The sequence below is a fragment of the Chrysemys picta genome, chromosome 7 (assembly GCF_011386835.1).
Source record: "Chrysemys picta bellii isolate R12L10 chromosome 7, ASM1138683v2, whole genome shotgun sequence".
In the NCBI taxonomy this organism is placed as follows: Eukaryota; Metazoa; Chordata; order Testudines; family Emydidae; genus Chrysemys; species Chrysemys picta.
The window spans coordinates 23,600,711-23,613,106 of NC_088797.1; the positions used below are offsets into that span (position 1 = coordinate 23,600,711).

At 58.1% G+C, this 12,396-nt stretch overlaps 1 protein-coding gene across 1 annotated transcript in view; it reads right to left on the minus strand.

Moving 5' to 3' along the window:
* The window catches only part of COL7A1 (collagen type VII alpha 1 chain), a 120,299-nt gene that overhangs the window by 14,597 nt on the left and 93,306 nt on the right, over positions 1 to 12,396 (minus strand). Inside the window, 19 exon segments of the mRNA XM_065552763.1 lie at positions 187 to 240; positions 453 to 530; positions 1,720 to 1,836; positions 2,867 to 2,929; positions 3,716 to 3,778; positions 3,864 to 3,917; positions 4,747 to 4,800; positions 5,216 to 5,296; positions 5,382 to 5,417; positions 5,616 to 5,687; positions 6,381 to 6,452; positions 7,186 to 7,242; positions 7,811 to 7,846; positions 8,404 to 8,439; positions 8,534 to 8,578; positions 9,110 to 9,169; positions 10,176 to 10,211; positions 11,178 to 11,249; positions 12,070 to 12,195. Of these exon segments, the coding sequence (XP_065408835.1) occupies positions 187 to 240; positions 453 to 530; positions 1,720 to 1,836; positions 2,867 to 2,929; positions 3,716 to 3,778; positions 3,864 to 3,917; positions 4,747 to 4,800; positions 5,216 to 5,296; positions 5,382 to 5,417; positions 5,616 to 5,687; positions 6,381 to 6,452; positions 7,186 to 7,242; positions 7,811 to 7,846; positions 8,404 to 8,439; positions 8,534 to 8,578; positions 9,110 to 9,169; positions 10,176 to 10,211; positions 11,178 to 11,249; positions 12,070 to 12,195 (1,212 nt within the window).

Genomic DNA, 12,396 nt, shown 5'->3' on the forward strand with positions numbered 1-12,396 from the left:
GACCTGGAGGGAAACTGTAAAGGGGAAAAGGCCTCGAGCCTGCCATGCAGGAAGGCAGGACTCAGGGGCCAGTCCCAACCCTTGGGAGGGGGAAGTATCCCACTGCTCTGACTGCGCAGTAGCACTGATGTGTTGTCATTGTGGGTCAGGGCTTTGCTCCAAGACCTCAGGGAGCTCTCTTCTCACCGTCATGCCAGGGTCCCCCTTCTCTCCTCTCGAGCCTTCGAGTCCCGGATTCCCCTGAAAACAAGCCAAATAGGAAATCAAGAGGCATGCTACGCGGTCAGCAACCCCTGAGCCACCCACCCTCCGCAGAACCCTGGCAGCCCCCTAGGAAGCTCTCCTCTTCGCCTAACGGGGGTGGGGTTCAAGGTACAGCGAATACGTACAGGCAGAGCCAAGCATTCGACCAGACAATGCACATCCAATGGGTCAGAAACATGCTTACAAACCTGATCTCCTCTCTCTCCTGGAATCCCAGGGACACCTCGGGTCCCTACAGTCGACTCCCCTGGGGGGCCTCTTTCACCCTGCAGCAGGAACATACACACTGAGACACTGGCCGGCAAGGGGAGTTCTAGGATTGGGCAGTATCTCAGAACCGGATCTACCATCCTCCCCATGCCCCAGAGCTCCCTCTTGTAGGGAATGGGGCTGTTCCCTAGAGTGGCTCTAAACGAGCTGGTACGCCTGACAGTCTCACTTATTTTGAGAGAGATTTCTCAGCCGCTTCCAAAACGTTAGACCCTTCTGCTTTCATCTCCCTATCCCCAGTGAAAAGTTCTCAAACATGGGTCCTCGTGCCCTTGTAGGTGAGAACGGTCCCCTACGGGAGCAATCCGATCTGACCAAAGATGCAGCACTGCGGGGAAGACACCACACACGGTGCCCTCGGGCTGGGTTCAGGGCAGCCCTGAAGCTGATCTTGTGCATGAATGGGAGGTCATGAAATAGCAGTGCTCCAGAACAGAGCCAGAATGAATACACTGCACCCCTGCGGGGTGCCTGCCAGCTCAGGGCCAGAGGCATGCTGCAGCATTCATTAATGAAGCCCACCGCCCCTTTAGGGCGAGGAAATCATCCCAGAGATACAGAGAGAGGTTACAAGACTGACCCAAGTCAAAGCGTGAGCCAGTGACAGAGCTGGAAATAGACCTCAGGAGTCTGACGCCCAGCTCCCTGCTCTAACCAGTGAGCAACACTGCCTGTCACTCCAACAGCCTCTGCACATCACTCGCATGGCACCGTTCATAGATTCAGAAGGTGGATGGAGCCGATCCTGCTTAAACAGAGTCTAACTACCATCTCCTCGCTGCCTGCTAACTGCAGCCAGGTCCGGGGCCCTCCTCACTGCCCTGGGATGGGGATATGACCAGGCAGAACTGAAACCGATGGGAGGGGAAGGGGAACTGCTTTCTCCACCCTGCGCCTGCCAAGGGACCCCTGCAAGCTCACTCTCTCCCTTCAGGTGGTCTCTTGCTCCTGAGTGCTGCACAGAAAAGGGGCTGCTGCTCCCCCTCAGACACTGGTCCCTTTGTTGTCAGGGCTGGGAGTGCACTGGGGTTTGGGGTCCAGTTTTTGTTTCCTTGTGGAATTCCAGAGGCAGCAAGAGACAGGAGCTCGCCACCTGCTGGCCATTCAGAGGGCAACACTGCCCTGGTCGGGAGAGGTAGGTAGAAGCTGTAGGGAAATGGCCATGCACAGGGAAGAGGTTCTTACCTTCTGCCCTTGAATCCCCTCAGGGCCCTTAGGGCCAACACTACCTGGGGGGCCAGGTGGGCCAGGTGCTCCATCATTGCCCCTAGGGCCTGGGGAGCCAATAATGCCTGGAGTACCCTGAGAAAAGAGGCAGGGGTTAGGAAGGGCACGACCCACACAGGGCAGTACAAACTGGGAGCGTGACAGACTGGCACCTTGGCCCACACCGAGTCAATCTCCCGCAGCACTGACCCGCTCTGTACCATTTGAGATAGGCGTCGTCTATTGACAGACATGTGGCCAACTCTCACAATTTCATCACAGTAGCATATCTGAGGGTTTTCTTAGAACCCCAGCTCCTGAAATTCTGTGATTACGTGAGAATTTCAACTTGCATTTTAAAAGAATGAACGTCTCGCCCTCCTGGTCACAGAGAGAAGCTGAAAAATGTGTCCCGAGTGCATCCTTAAGGCCCCCAAACCAGAAGGTAAAGAACCCAACATGTAGTCATTTAAAAAAAAAGTCAAATTTTCAGCCAATCTTGAGATTTTTTTTTAGGGCTGGACTCCTGATTTGTGAACACTTGGGGTTGGCAATATGGCATAGATGCTCTACCCCACCCCCCTCAAGGTGCAGGACAGCAGTGGATCTGTGGGGAGATGCCAGACGGTACCAGTTGTCAGTGGGAGAATCGCAGATATTCTCCACCAGGCCTGCGACTGCTCTCACCAGCTGGGAGTTCTAACAGTGAACTGACCCTGCTCCAGTCCCACTTTTACTACAGCCTGACGCACCGGTTCTGCCGTGCCAGAATCCTCTGGAAGGGAGGATGCTGAGGAGTTTCAAGTCAGTGCTGGGACCCTTGTCTTGGTTAGAAAATCACAGTTCTCCAGTTGGCCGGGCATATCCTTATACCCTACAGGACACATCAGTGTCCGGTTCTGGTTAACAGGCAACAAGCTACCGATGGTCAGTGTCTGAAAACTGTCCAGCAATTAGCAAGTCGGGGCACCAGAGCTCTGCCATCATGCTGGGGTTTGCCATAGCAGCAGCAGAAGGCTCCTGTGGGGAAGTTACCAAACTCCTAAGCACTTAGGGATAAGCCCTGATCCCACTAACACAAGCTTCAAGGGCCCTGGAGTTTGGCTCTTAGTGAAGCAGAACTCACCCGGTCTCCTTTCTCTCCCTGGTCTCCTTTGGCTCCCTGCTGACCATCAAATCCCCTGTCACCCTGGGAAGGCAAAGAACAAGGTGGTTTTTCTAGGGAGATTTGGGGTAGGGACACTGGCGGATTACAGTTTTGTGGAGCCAGAGCAGGCCACCCCTTCTGCCTGCAGTCCCTGCCCCGCCCCGGCGCTCCTGCCAGGGAGCAGGGTTGGGGCGCAGGGGCTTGCCCCACTGCGCCAACCCGACTCTCCAGCCAGGGAGTGGGCTCAGGGCTCAGGGACTTGCCCCGCTCCGCCGGCCTGGTGCCCCAGCCGGGGAGTGCTGTTGGGGTGCGGGGGCTTGCTCCACTCCGCAGGAGCGCCGGGCGGGAGGAGCAGGTCATGGCACAGGGTCACCCCTTTTCCAGGGCCCCCCCAATTGACCAGGGTCCCTGGGAACAGGCCCCATTGGCCCAGTAGCTAATCTGCGACTGGGTAGAAGTGCCATTGTCAGGTGAGCTTGGGCCCCAAATTTCAGGTTTGTATAGAGAGGAACAGCAGTTAGATCGGAAACATCATGTCCCAGCATCTAATTACTTCCCAACGCTCAGGACTGAGTGCACGGGAAAGGTCTGTAGCGTCATCTTAATGAGGAGCTGCTGGCAGCTTTGGTGCCTCTATTAGCAGCACTGGAGAAATCCCACTGTCTGCACATATCATGGGCACATGCCGTGGCACACTATCAACTAACAGTCAGCGAGGCAGCTCCGGCCAAGGAAGGCCAGGATCTGAAGAGGGCGAACAGCAAGCCCCTCAGCAGCCCCTCATCCACAGGCCTCGCTCCCCAAACATTATTGCTCCTTAATCCCTACCTTGGGTCCCATGAGACCTTCTTTCCCCGGGATTCCTGGGGTTCCAGGCATGCCCAGCTCTCCCTAGGAAAACAAACCAGATGTTCATTCTGGCCAGTCCAGGTGTGCTCACGTCACATTGCCCTTGGAGCAAGCTGGGTGCACTTACCAGCTCGCCCTTCCTTCCTGGAAGTCCCATTCGGCCTGGAATCCCCGGCTCCCCCTAGAGGAGACAGAAGGAGACACGAGTCAGTGGGAGACAGCAGGGTAACAGGGAACCAGCCCGGACAATGCCCTGGCCCCGCCCTGCTGGGCTCGTGCCTACAGCACAGACTGCTTCACTGATGGAGTTATATCTAGCCCGTGGCTTCCTCCTCCACTCCAAGGGAAGCCAGTCCACTGAGCAGTGCTCGGGGCGATGCCACACAGCTCCGCCCGCCCATGGACTCACCCCTCCTGGGGTTCAGTTCTGGTTGGGGGTTGCTGCGTCGTACAACACTAGGGCTCCAAAGGGGTGGGGTTGAGGGTCCCCCCGTCTTCTCAAACTCCTCAGTAGCCTCCACAGCATCCCTGAGGCCCTCCAGTGCCACAGGGCTGATACTTGGGGCTTCTCAAAGGCCCCTCCCTCATCCGCTACACAGACCTCACTGGTGGCTCAGAGGGCCAGTGCTGGTCTAACGGAGCTTAGTTCCATAGCACCCCAGCCAAGTGACGTGACCAGGCTGCCCTGGGGGTGAGACTGGGCCCAGAGTTAGCCCCACTGGCTTCTACCAGATGGGGACTGAACTGTCTCCACTTCCCATAAGCCTCTTGGCCCCCCAGGGCAGCCTTTATTCCCTTAGAAGCCCTTAAGCATCAGGCATTTCCTCAGGGATCCGTTCAGCTCTGTGGGGAGCACAGGGCTCTTGGGAGGCTCCACTGGCACATCCCAACGCACTGCAGTCCCACCTTCCGTTAGCGTGGTGGCTCTGCCGCCTCTGGATCCAAGTGTCCCCACCTCTGCTGACTGGCTGGAGACAGGGGGTCAACTGTGCACACCCATGAACACTCACCTTCTCCCCCTTATCTCCATCCTGGCCACAGGCACCTTTTGTTCCCCGATCCCCCTGCAGTGAAGAGAGAAGTCACAACACAGCTCTGTGACCCGCTTCACCACTATTCCCTGGGGCAGGGGGCTGGTTTTGCAGGCAGGGTCTATGCTGGGTATCAGTCATCAAGGGGGAGAAATTCAGGCTATCAAGGCCACCAATGTCTTGCAGCTGATGCCACCGAACCCATTCCTGGGAGGCTACACTGCATCCAAGCCCATTCCCAGGGGCTAATTGGTGGCTTGGGGGTTCCCTGACACTGATCCTGTATGCACACGGGGGGGGGTTCTCTCTCCCAAGGTGCTTGGCCCCAAGACACTGCCGTGAGTGGGCTCAGCTTCCCTCTGGTCTGCCCTAAGGCTACGTCTGGCCCAGACAGGCAGGCGCTCTCAGGTCACAGGAGGACAGACAGACAGACTAAGGAAATGCCCACCTTAGGGCCTCGCATTCCCAGTGGCCCTATGTCCCCTTTCTCCCCTCTGGATCCTGGGATTCCATCCTTTCCTGGCAGGCCCTGGAGAAAGAGGAAATACAGAGTGACTTTCGGGCTTTGCTCCCAGGCAATGGGCGAGAAACAGCAGCAAAGGAAAGTTCCTCACCGACTCTCCGGGGTCTCCTGATTCGCCAACTTCACCCTGGAAAGGAAAAGACACTGGGTCAGGGCCGGAGGGGCTGGGTGCCGGAGTGACGCCTGCAGGTACATGCCAGGATCGGGACAGCAGATGGTCTAGCAGGCCTGTGTGCACACGCACCTGCGGGCACACCTGCGGGCACACCTACATCTGAGCACGAGTGGCACATGCAGGGCTGGGCGCACCTGTGGCTATTCTTACCTTCTGCCCTCCGGGACCACGTGCTCCTGGGAAGCCTGTGGAGCCCTTCTCCCCTTGCTCGCCCCTTCCTCCCTGCGGGTGAAAGCACACATCAGTGCACTGCCTGAGGAAAGCGCCCCCTACTCCCAGCAGGCAGCTGGAGGGACAGAACCAGCCTCTGAAATTATATTAGGTTCTAACAAAAGTTCCCCAAATGAGAGAAACAAAATGTCCCTGATTTGCTTCCCCCACGGCAGTGACTCACTAGCCAACTCCCCTCCACATCGGACTGATGCATCTCCGGGAAAGGAGGTGTCCAGGGACCACTCTCTGCTAAGCACCCCCACCACTGCCAGTGGCATAGGGGGGCTGGCGCTGGCCAGGATGGGGTGCCCCTGAGCCATCAGCCGAGTATAACGCATGCTGGGACTGAGCCTGTTCCATCACATCTCGGCCTGTTCCCCTGCAGTGTCCAGTGACCCGCCCCTCTGTCATCTCCTCCTCGCCTGTCTCTGTTCCATAACCGGGCCCTGCAGCTCCCACTGACGCCAGCCTAAAGCCCCTCCTCTCTCAATGGCTGCGCTCACCACAAGCAAAGGGCACAAAGCATCCAGCTCCTAGCTCCTTGGGCTGGCTGTGCTCCACAGTGCCCAGTCATCACAGCACCTGCTCTCGGTCCTGCCAAGCCTCCAGTGCTCTGTGGCTTCTCCCAAGCCTCTGGGACAACTTTCAGACAGGCATGCTCCCATACCCACCTGCCTGTCCTCCAGCTGCTCACTCACGTACCTTCTCTCCTGGGAGGCCCGGGTCACCCTTGTCGCCTTTTTCCCCTTCCATCCCCTTCAGACCGCGGTCTCCCTGGGCAGGGGAAAGAGCGGAGGGTGCAGGGTATCAGTCCCCTGACAGCACAAGGAGGATGACCCATGGGCTGGGATTCAGAGAAGAGCAAGGCACGAATTGGGACTAGAGGGGAGATTCCTGGGGTGGAGTCTGGTCTGTCTGGCTAAAGGGACGTGGGGACTGGGGTGAGGGGATACACAGGAGAAGTGTCTGATGAGATCTGGGGTGTGAACCTCAAGGCAAGAGGGGGTCGTAGGCGGGGCGGACCTAGCAGCTACAGGCTCAATAGCAGGAAACACCTCCAGGCTGATAAATCTCAAAGCATCCTGGGAGCAGCCCACTCTGGCCCCTGGGCAACGGGACCTTGCAGCGGTTTTCAAACTTTCTGAGCCGAGCCCCCCCCCCCATTTTGAGTTATAATACCCAGACAAAAATAGACAATACATGCCCCTCCCCACTAGGGTTTTCAGGGTGGGGGAAGGCGCGTGTGATGGGGGCCGAGCCAGCACTGGGCGCAGAGGCTGCTTGGAGTGGAAATCAGCGCAGCCATGGTGGATGTTGACACTGACCTGCAGGCTGGGTGACTCGCTGAGGTGAGTCAGGGGGTGGAGATGGTGTGGGGCTGGCTTGAGCCCCACCGTGCAGGGCTGGCCTGGTGTCGATGCTCACCCGCCCAAACGTTCCTCCACACCCCCCTAGGGAGTGCACTCAACAGTTTGAAAACCTCTGCTCTATGGGGTAGGGCTCTTACCGGCTCCCCCTTGCTTCCCCGGACTCCAGCCGGCCCCTCCACAATGATGGTATCACCCTGCACACAGGGGGGGAAAAAACCACACAGCAGCCAATGAGAGCTTAAAATAAACCACTGACCCATGCTGCAGTTTGCAATCCTATGGGTTTAAACAGGGTCATGTGCCCAAGGACCATCTGCTGGCCATCAAGCCAGTCAAGAGTCCAGCTTCCCACCCCGCCAGGGGTCTCACCGCAGCAAGGACAGGTCCAAGGATTATACAGCCCAGTGGCAAGAACCCTGCGGGCTGCCACACAGGGACACAGGCAGAGGTTACTGGAGCAGCCCCAGGGCTAAGGAGTGTCCGGTCGGGGCATAGCCAAAGCTGGCCACTAGCACTGGAAAGGTTCACGTGGAGTGGACGTGCTGTGGCAGCATTTGGTTAGGTTGCAATTGGGCACAAGCGCCTGGTGTGCAGGTGGCAGATGGAAACGCTCTGTGCCAGTGCAGAATTAGTCCCCTAAGGAAGGTGGGAGAGTGTGGCCCAGACACTCCCAGGTCTGAAGGCAAATGGGCCTTTCTGGTGTGGCAGTTGGGGCTAGTGGTCAGTCAATGAGCCCTAGCAGCGGGTAAATAAGGAACTCACCTTGTCTCCTTTGGGCCCCATAGTTCCAACGTCTCCCTAGAAGGGAAGAGAGAGTGGGTGGGAAACATGCCTCGCACAGGGGCACGTGGGTCTCACGACTGTCAGGCCCCATTCCCACTACAGCCCGTCAGGCCACTACCAAACCCGAGGGCCTCCCTCAGAGCAGCAAAGAGACCAGCCAGAACCATGACACTCAGAGGGGAGGAGAGTGGTTGGAAGGAGCCCCAACAGCCTAGGGGACCCCAAACCTAGGGAAGTTCATGGGGTCCTGAGAGGCATGAGTGGGGGGCGCAGGATCAGAGGGAAACGGGTTCACACCTGACTTTATTAGAACTGGGAGAAATGAGAGCAAGAGGGAGAACAAGCCATGAGCTCCCCTGGAGAGGAGACAGCCCTGGTCAGGCAGCAGCCCAAGCAGGCTGGGGGGTGAAATTCAGGGGCAGCTCTGGGCAATACCCTGACCCCACCCCATCAGAGTGGGATTCTACCCCATGGGCAGGTACTTGTACGTCAATAGCAGCCTGATGGAGGGGGAGGTGGGAGAAGACTCCCCTCCCCTGCCCCGCTCCCCCCTGCACCAGTAGGTTGCTTACTTTGTCACCACGCTCCCCTCGGTTTCCGGGAGGCCCCTAAAGGGAAAAGAGAAGGGGAGTCACTGGTGAGTGGGAGCCAATCCCAACCCCTGGTTAAAGGGCAAGGCAAGGGGAGGGGGAAGGTATTTACCGCAGGCCCACGATCTCCCTCCAGCCCTGGGCGCCCGTCTTCACCCTGCCGAGGAGGAAAAGGACAGTGAGACAGAGCACAGGCCCAGGGACAGGAGAGCTGGGCCCCGAGGGCACCGTGGGTCAATTCCATATCCTGCCATCCTGATCCATGGTGATGGCGGTGAGAGGCAAAGCCCCAGGGCAGTGATGTCGGCCTTGGGGAGGGTCCTGGGCACAGGATGCCTCCAGGATACCCACGTGTGGGCTTTCCTCAGCCCCAGCCAGGGTGTGTGCCAAGGAGGGGCTCTCCTCAGGGAGATGGGCTCAAAAGGTCCGAATGTGTCTTCTCCATCTCTAATCTCCAAGACTGCTCCACATACCCCCTGCCCATGCAGGGCCGTGCCAGTATCCCAAAGCCACAAGGCCTGGTAGAGTCCCCAGTGCCACAGGGGGGCACATGCCATGCTCCCCAACACTGTACTACAGGCTGGAAAGCCTTTCTGGCCCCGCGGGATTGATGTGCTGTACTGGGGAGAGGGGTGGGTTAGCAGGGTCTACACTCACAGCTGGGGGAGGCAATAGGGGAGATACGTACCCGTGGCCCTGGGTCTCCTCGCTCGCCTCTAGGGCCCGGCTGTCCAACCCCCACGTTCCCCTACAGGGCAGAGAGACAGAGTGTTAGTGACCCTGTAGCTAATGGCAGCATTCTCTGAATGAGCCGAGGTAAACGGCAATCCTGCCCATCTTGCCCAAGCTGCCTGAGTAGGGCACTACCCGGGCCCTGCTGGATCCAGCCACTGGCTGCCCCTTTCCACACCCTCTGCTGCTCACTTTGTCCCAGCTCTGGGAAACTCTAGCATCATGCTCCATGGGACACTGCCCTGCACTAGGGTGGCCAACCCTCCAGGATTGGCCGGGAGTCTCCAGGAAATAAAGATTAATCTTTAATGAAAGATTATGTTATGTGAAAACCTCCAGGAATACATCCAACCAAAACTGGCAGCCCTACCCTGCACATACATGAGATTGCATGGCTTGACAACCAGACATGTGGCAAAACCGGAAAGCCATGGCCTCTCCTCGCTGCTCCCTTGGTGCTCAGAGGTTTCCATGTAGGGGGCAGGATCCTCATGTCACCTGTACCCCAGGGGTGCTGCTGTCCATTGGCTGCCTGGCTCTGCTTGCACATGCCCTCGAACAGGGCAGGAGCTCACTTGCTCCTCGGTACCTGTACTGTAACAGCATTGCCAGCCCCAGAATCAACCTATGGGGCCTGGCTCCACGGTCACTCCCCACAACAGGCTTCTTCAGAGACAAGCGACTGCACCAGAGGCAAGAGGAAGGGAAAAGAGCGGCCTTTGCAAATGGGTCAGAGATGCACTTGACCCCAAGGGCTCCACCTGTAGGTAGCTCTGAGATGTCCCTGTACCTCTGTCTATCAACATCACTAGCCCCGAAGCTGCACTGGGAGAGAAAAGTCTGGGTTCCTCCAGTGATACATCCCCCAAAGGAGACAGGTGTTATTCAAAGGCAACACGGAACATCCACCAAGTAAGAAAAAAAAACCCACTCTAGCTGGGGCCCTTGGAAAATACATGCTCTTCTCCCCCACTCCAGGAGCCGCAGGAGGCTGGTGCAATAAGGGTGAAACCAGAGCCTACCTTGTCACCCTTCAGTCCTGGGACGCCTTGTGCCCCCTGAAACCAGAGAGACAGATCAGTGTACCAGGCCCAGCCTGGGGGCCTCTGAAGCGATCCCCGGGGGTTTACTAGATCACAGGATACAGAGATCAGTGCTGCCCTGGTCCAGGTGCCAACCACAATTACACCAGGGAGAGGGGTCAGACCTCGGCCATGTCACTCGTACTACTCACCTCGCTTCCCTTTCATTTGTCTGGCCCTGGGCAGCACTAGTGGCAACAGGGGGGTAACACGAGCGAACAAGGAGGCAGAGGGAGTTTTAGTTGAAGAAATGCAGATATTCATCTGTCCAGCCATCCCTCCCCGACCCCAACCCACTCAAGGGAATAGTTCAATGATACTCATGTAAGCCTCTCACCCAGCTCTGAATCTGGATGCAAAGCTGCTCTGGCTCCAGTCCACAGGGAAACCCCTAAGGGTGCCTGCACTGGCATAAGCAAGAGATTTTTCTGTCACCCAAAGGTGAACCCCATGCTTGGGGGTGGGGACTGGAAGATCTCAAACAATCCTTGGGACTGTGTGTGCAAGTGATGAGCAAGAGTCACAGCTGTGTGTGCAAGCAGACAACGTGCCCCTGCTGTGGCAATGGCCCAAGTGTGTTAGACACCCAGCCCGCCTGCTTTAGGGCACTTGACCTTTGAAATCCCTCGCTTTGGAGCTGTGCAAAGTGGCGTTGACTTGGGTTTTAATGGCCTCTTTCCTGGCCCAGGGCAGCTGCCTGTCACCCCCTGCACTGTTCGTTTGCTCTCCAGAGAGCCTGGCAGTTTGACTTCTCTTGTCAGGGCAGCAGGCTCTTTCCAGCACCCTGCCCAGTTCTCCCTCCCCGGGGCTGTGCAGGGCACCTACTGAGAGACACAGGGAGACGCTGAGTTAGGGGGAGCAATAGCTGCACCCCCTTGAAACCATCTTCCTCCTCCTGGCTACACACCCAGCACTCTTGGCCCCAGATGCCCAAACACTCACCGCTGGCCCTGGGGGCCCCGGCGGCCCTGGTGAGCCAGAGGTGCCGTCTCTTCCAGGGAAGCCAATCAAACCCTAGCAGGAAAAATACATCAATCAAGAGAGGCCTTGGCCACGGTGAGGCCCCACTTCACAGCTAGTGAAGGCTCAGGAGTGGCCTTCGCTGTAAAGGGAGCACAGTTAAGGCCTCTCCAGGGCAGAGGCCAAGCCCCATGGCCCTGGGGCATCTCTCTTCACTGAGCTCCCCCATGGCAGAGCTCACACGCAGGGCACCAGGCGGAGGCAAGTGCAAGTGTTCTCGTGGGAGGGGGACTGTGCAGCTCGGGGTGAACTCCTGGGTCCTGCCAGGAAGGAGAGCCCTGTTCAGTGCGGGATGGCACTACCACACATGACCAGGGAGGAGTGAGTGGAGAAAGGACGTTTAACCCTTTGAGGGGGCGCTGCAGACTCTGCACGTCGCAGGAGGGAGCTGATGGAAGCTGCTTTGCTGGCGCACACTTCACATTGGGTTGGAGAAAGCGCTGCAGGGAAAAGTCTGGTCTGGGGGCGGCCGGAAGGTCCTTCATGGACTTTTCCCTTCTTTCATTGACCCCTTGCACTCCCACAGCAGGAGGCCCTGCCTGCCGGCACCAAGGAGTCCATGGACAGGCAGCCTCAGGGCTCTGGAACGTCTCATGGACTCACCCAGTGGCCTCCCTTTGTAATGTGGCTCCCCTGCATGCACCTCCAGGGCCAGGCCCAGGGCAGAAGCTGGGGGAGCTGGGCAGTCGTGCTGCTGAACTGGCCCTTGGTGCTGAGCAGTATGTGCGGTTGGGGCGTGTGGTCCAAGTGGCTGTGCTTTAGCAGGGGTGAGATGGGCCAGAGCTCAGGGCCAGATAGTAACTGCTCCTCTTACCCTCTCTCCTGGAGGTCCTGGTGGGCCTGGCTGTCCATTCTCTGCCCTCAGACCTGGCTGGCCGGGGGTCCCTGCGATGCCTGGCACGCCCGGGGATCCTGGTGGGCCAGGTAAGCCAGTGTCACCCTGGAGGGGAGACAGAAGGAGCCAGTGCTGGTGAGCCTGCTGCTGGGGAAGGACTCCCCTGATGCCAGACTGCTGAGAGAGGAGCAGTGGGGTGGCGCTGCACACTCCTCAGGGGACTTCAATGTCAGTCTGGAGGGAAATGCTGTACTCCAGCAGGGCAGAGCACTCAGCCCCGGGGGGAGGAGTGAAATGGAGGTGAGC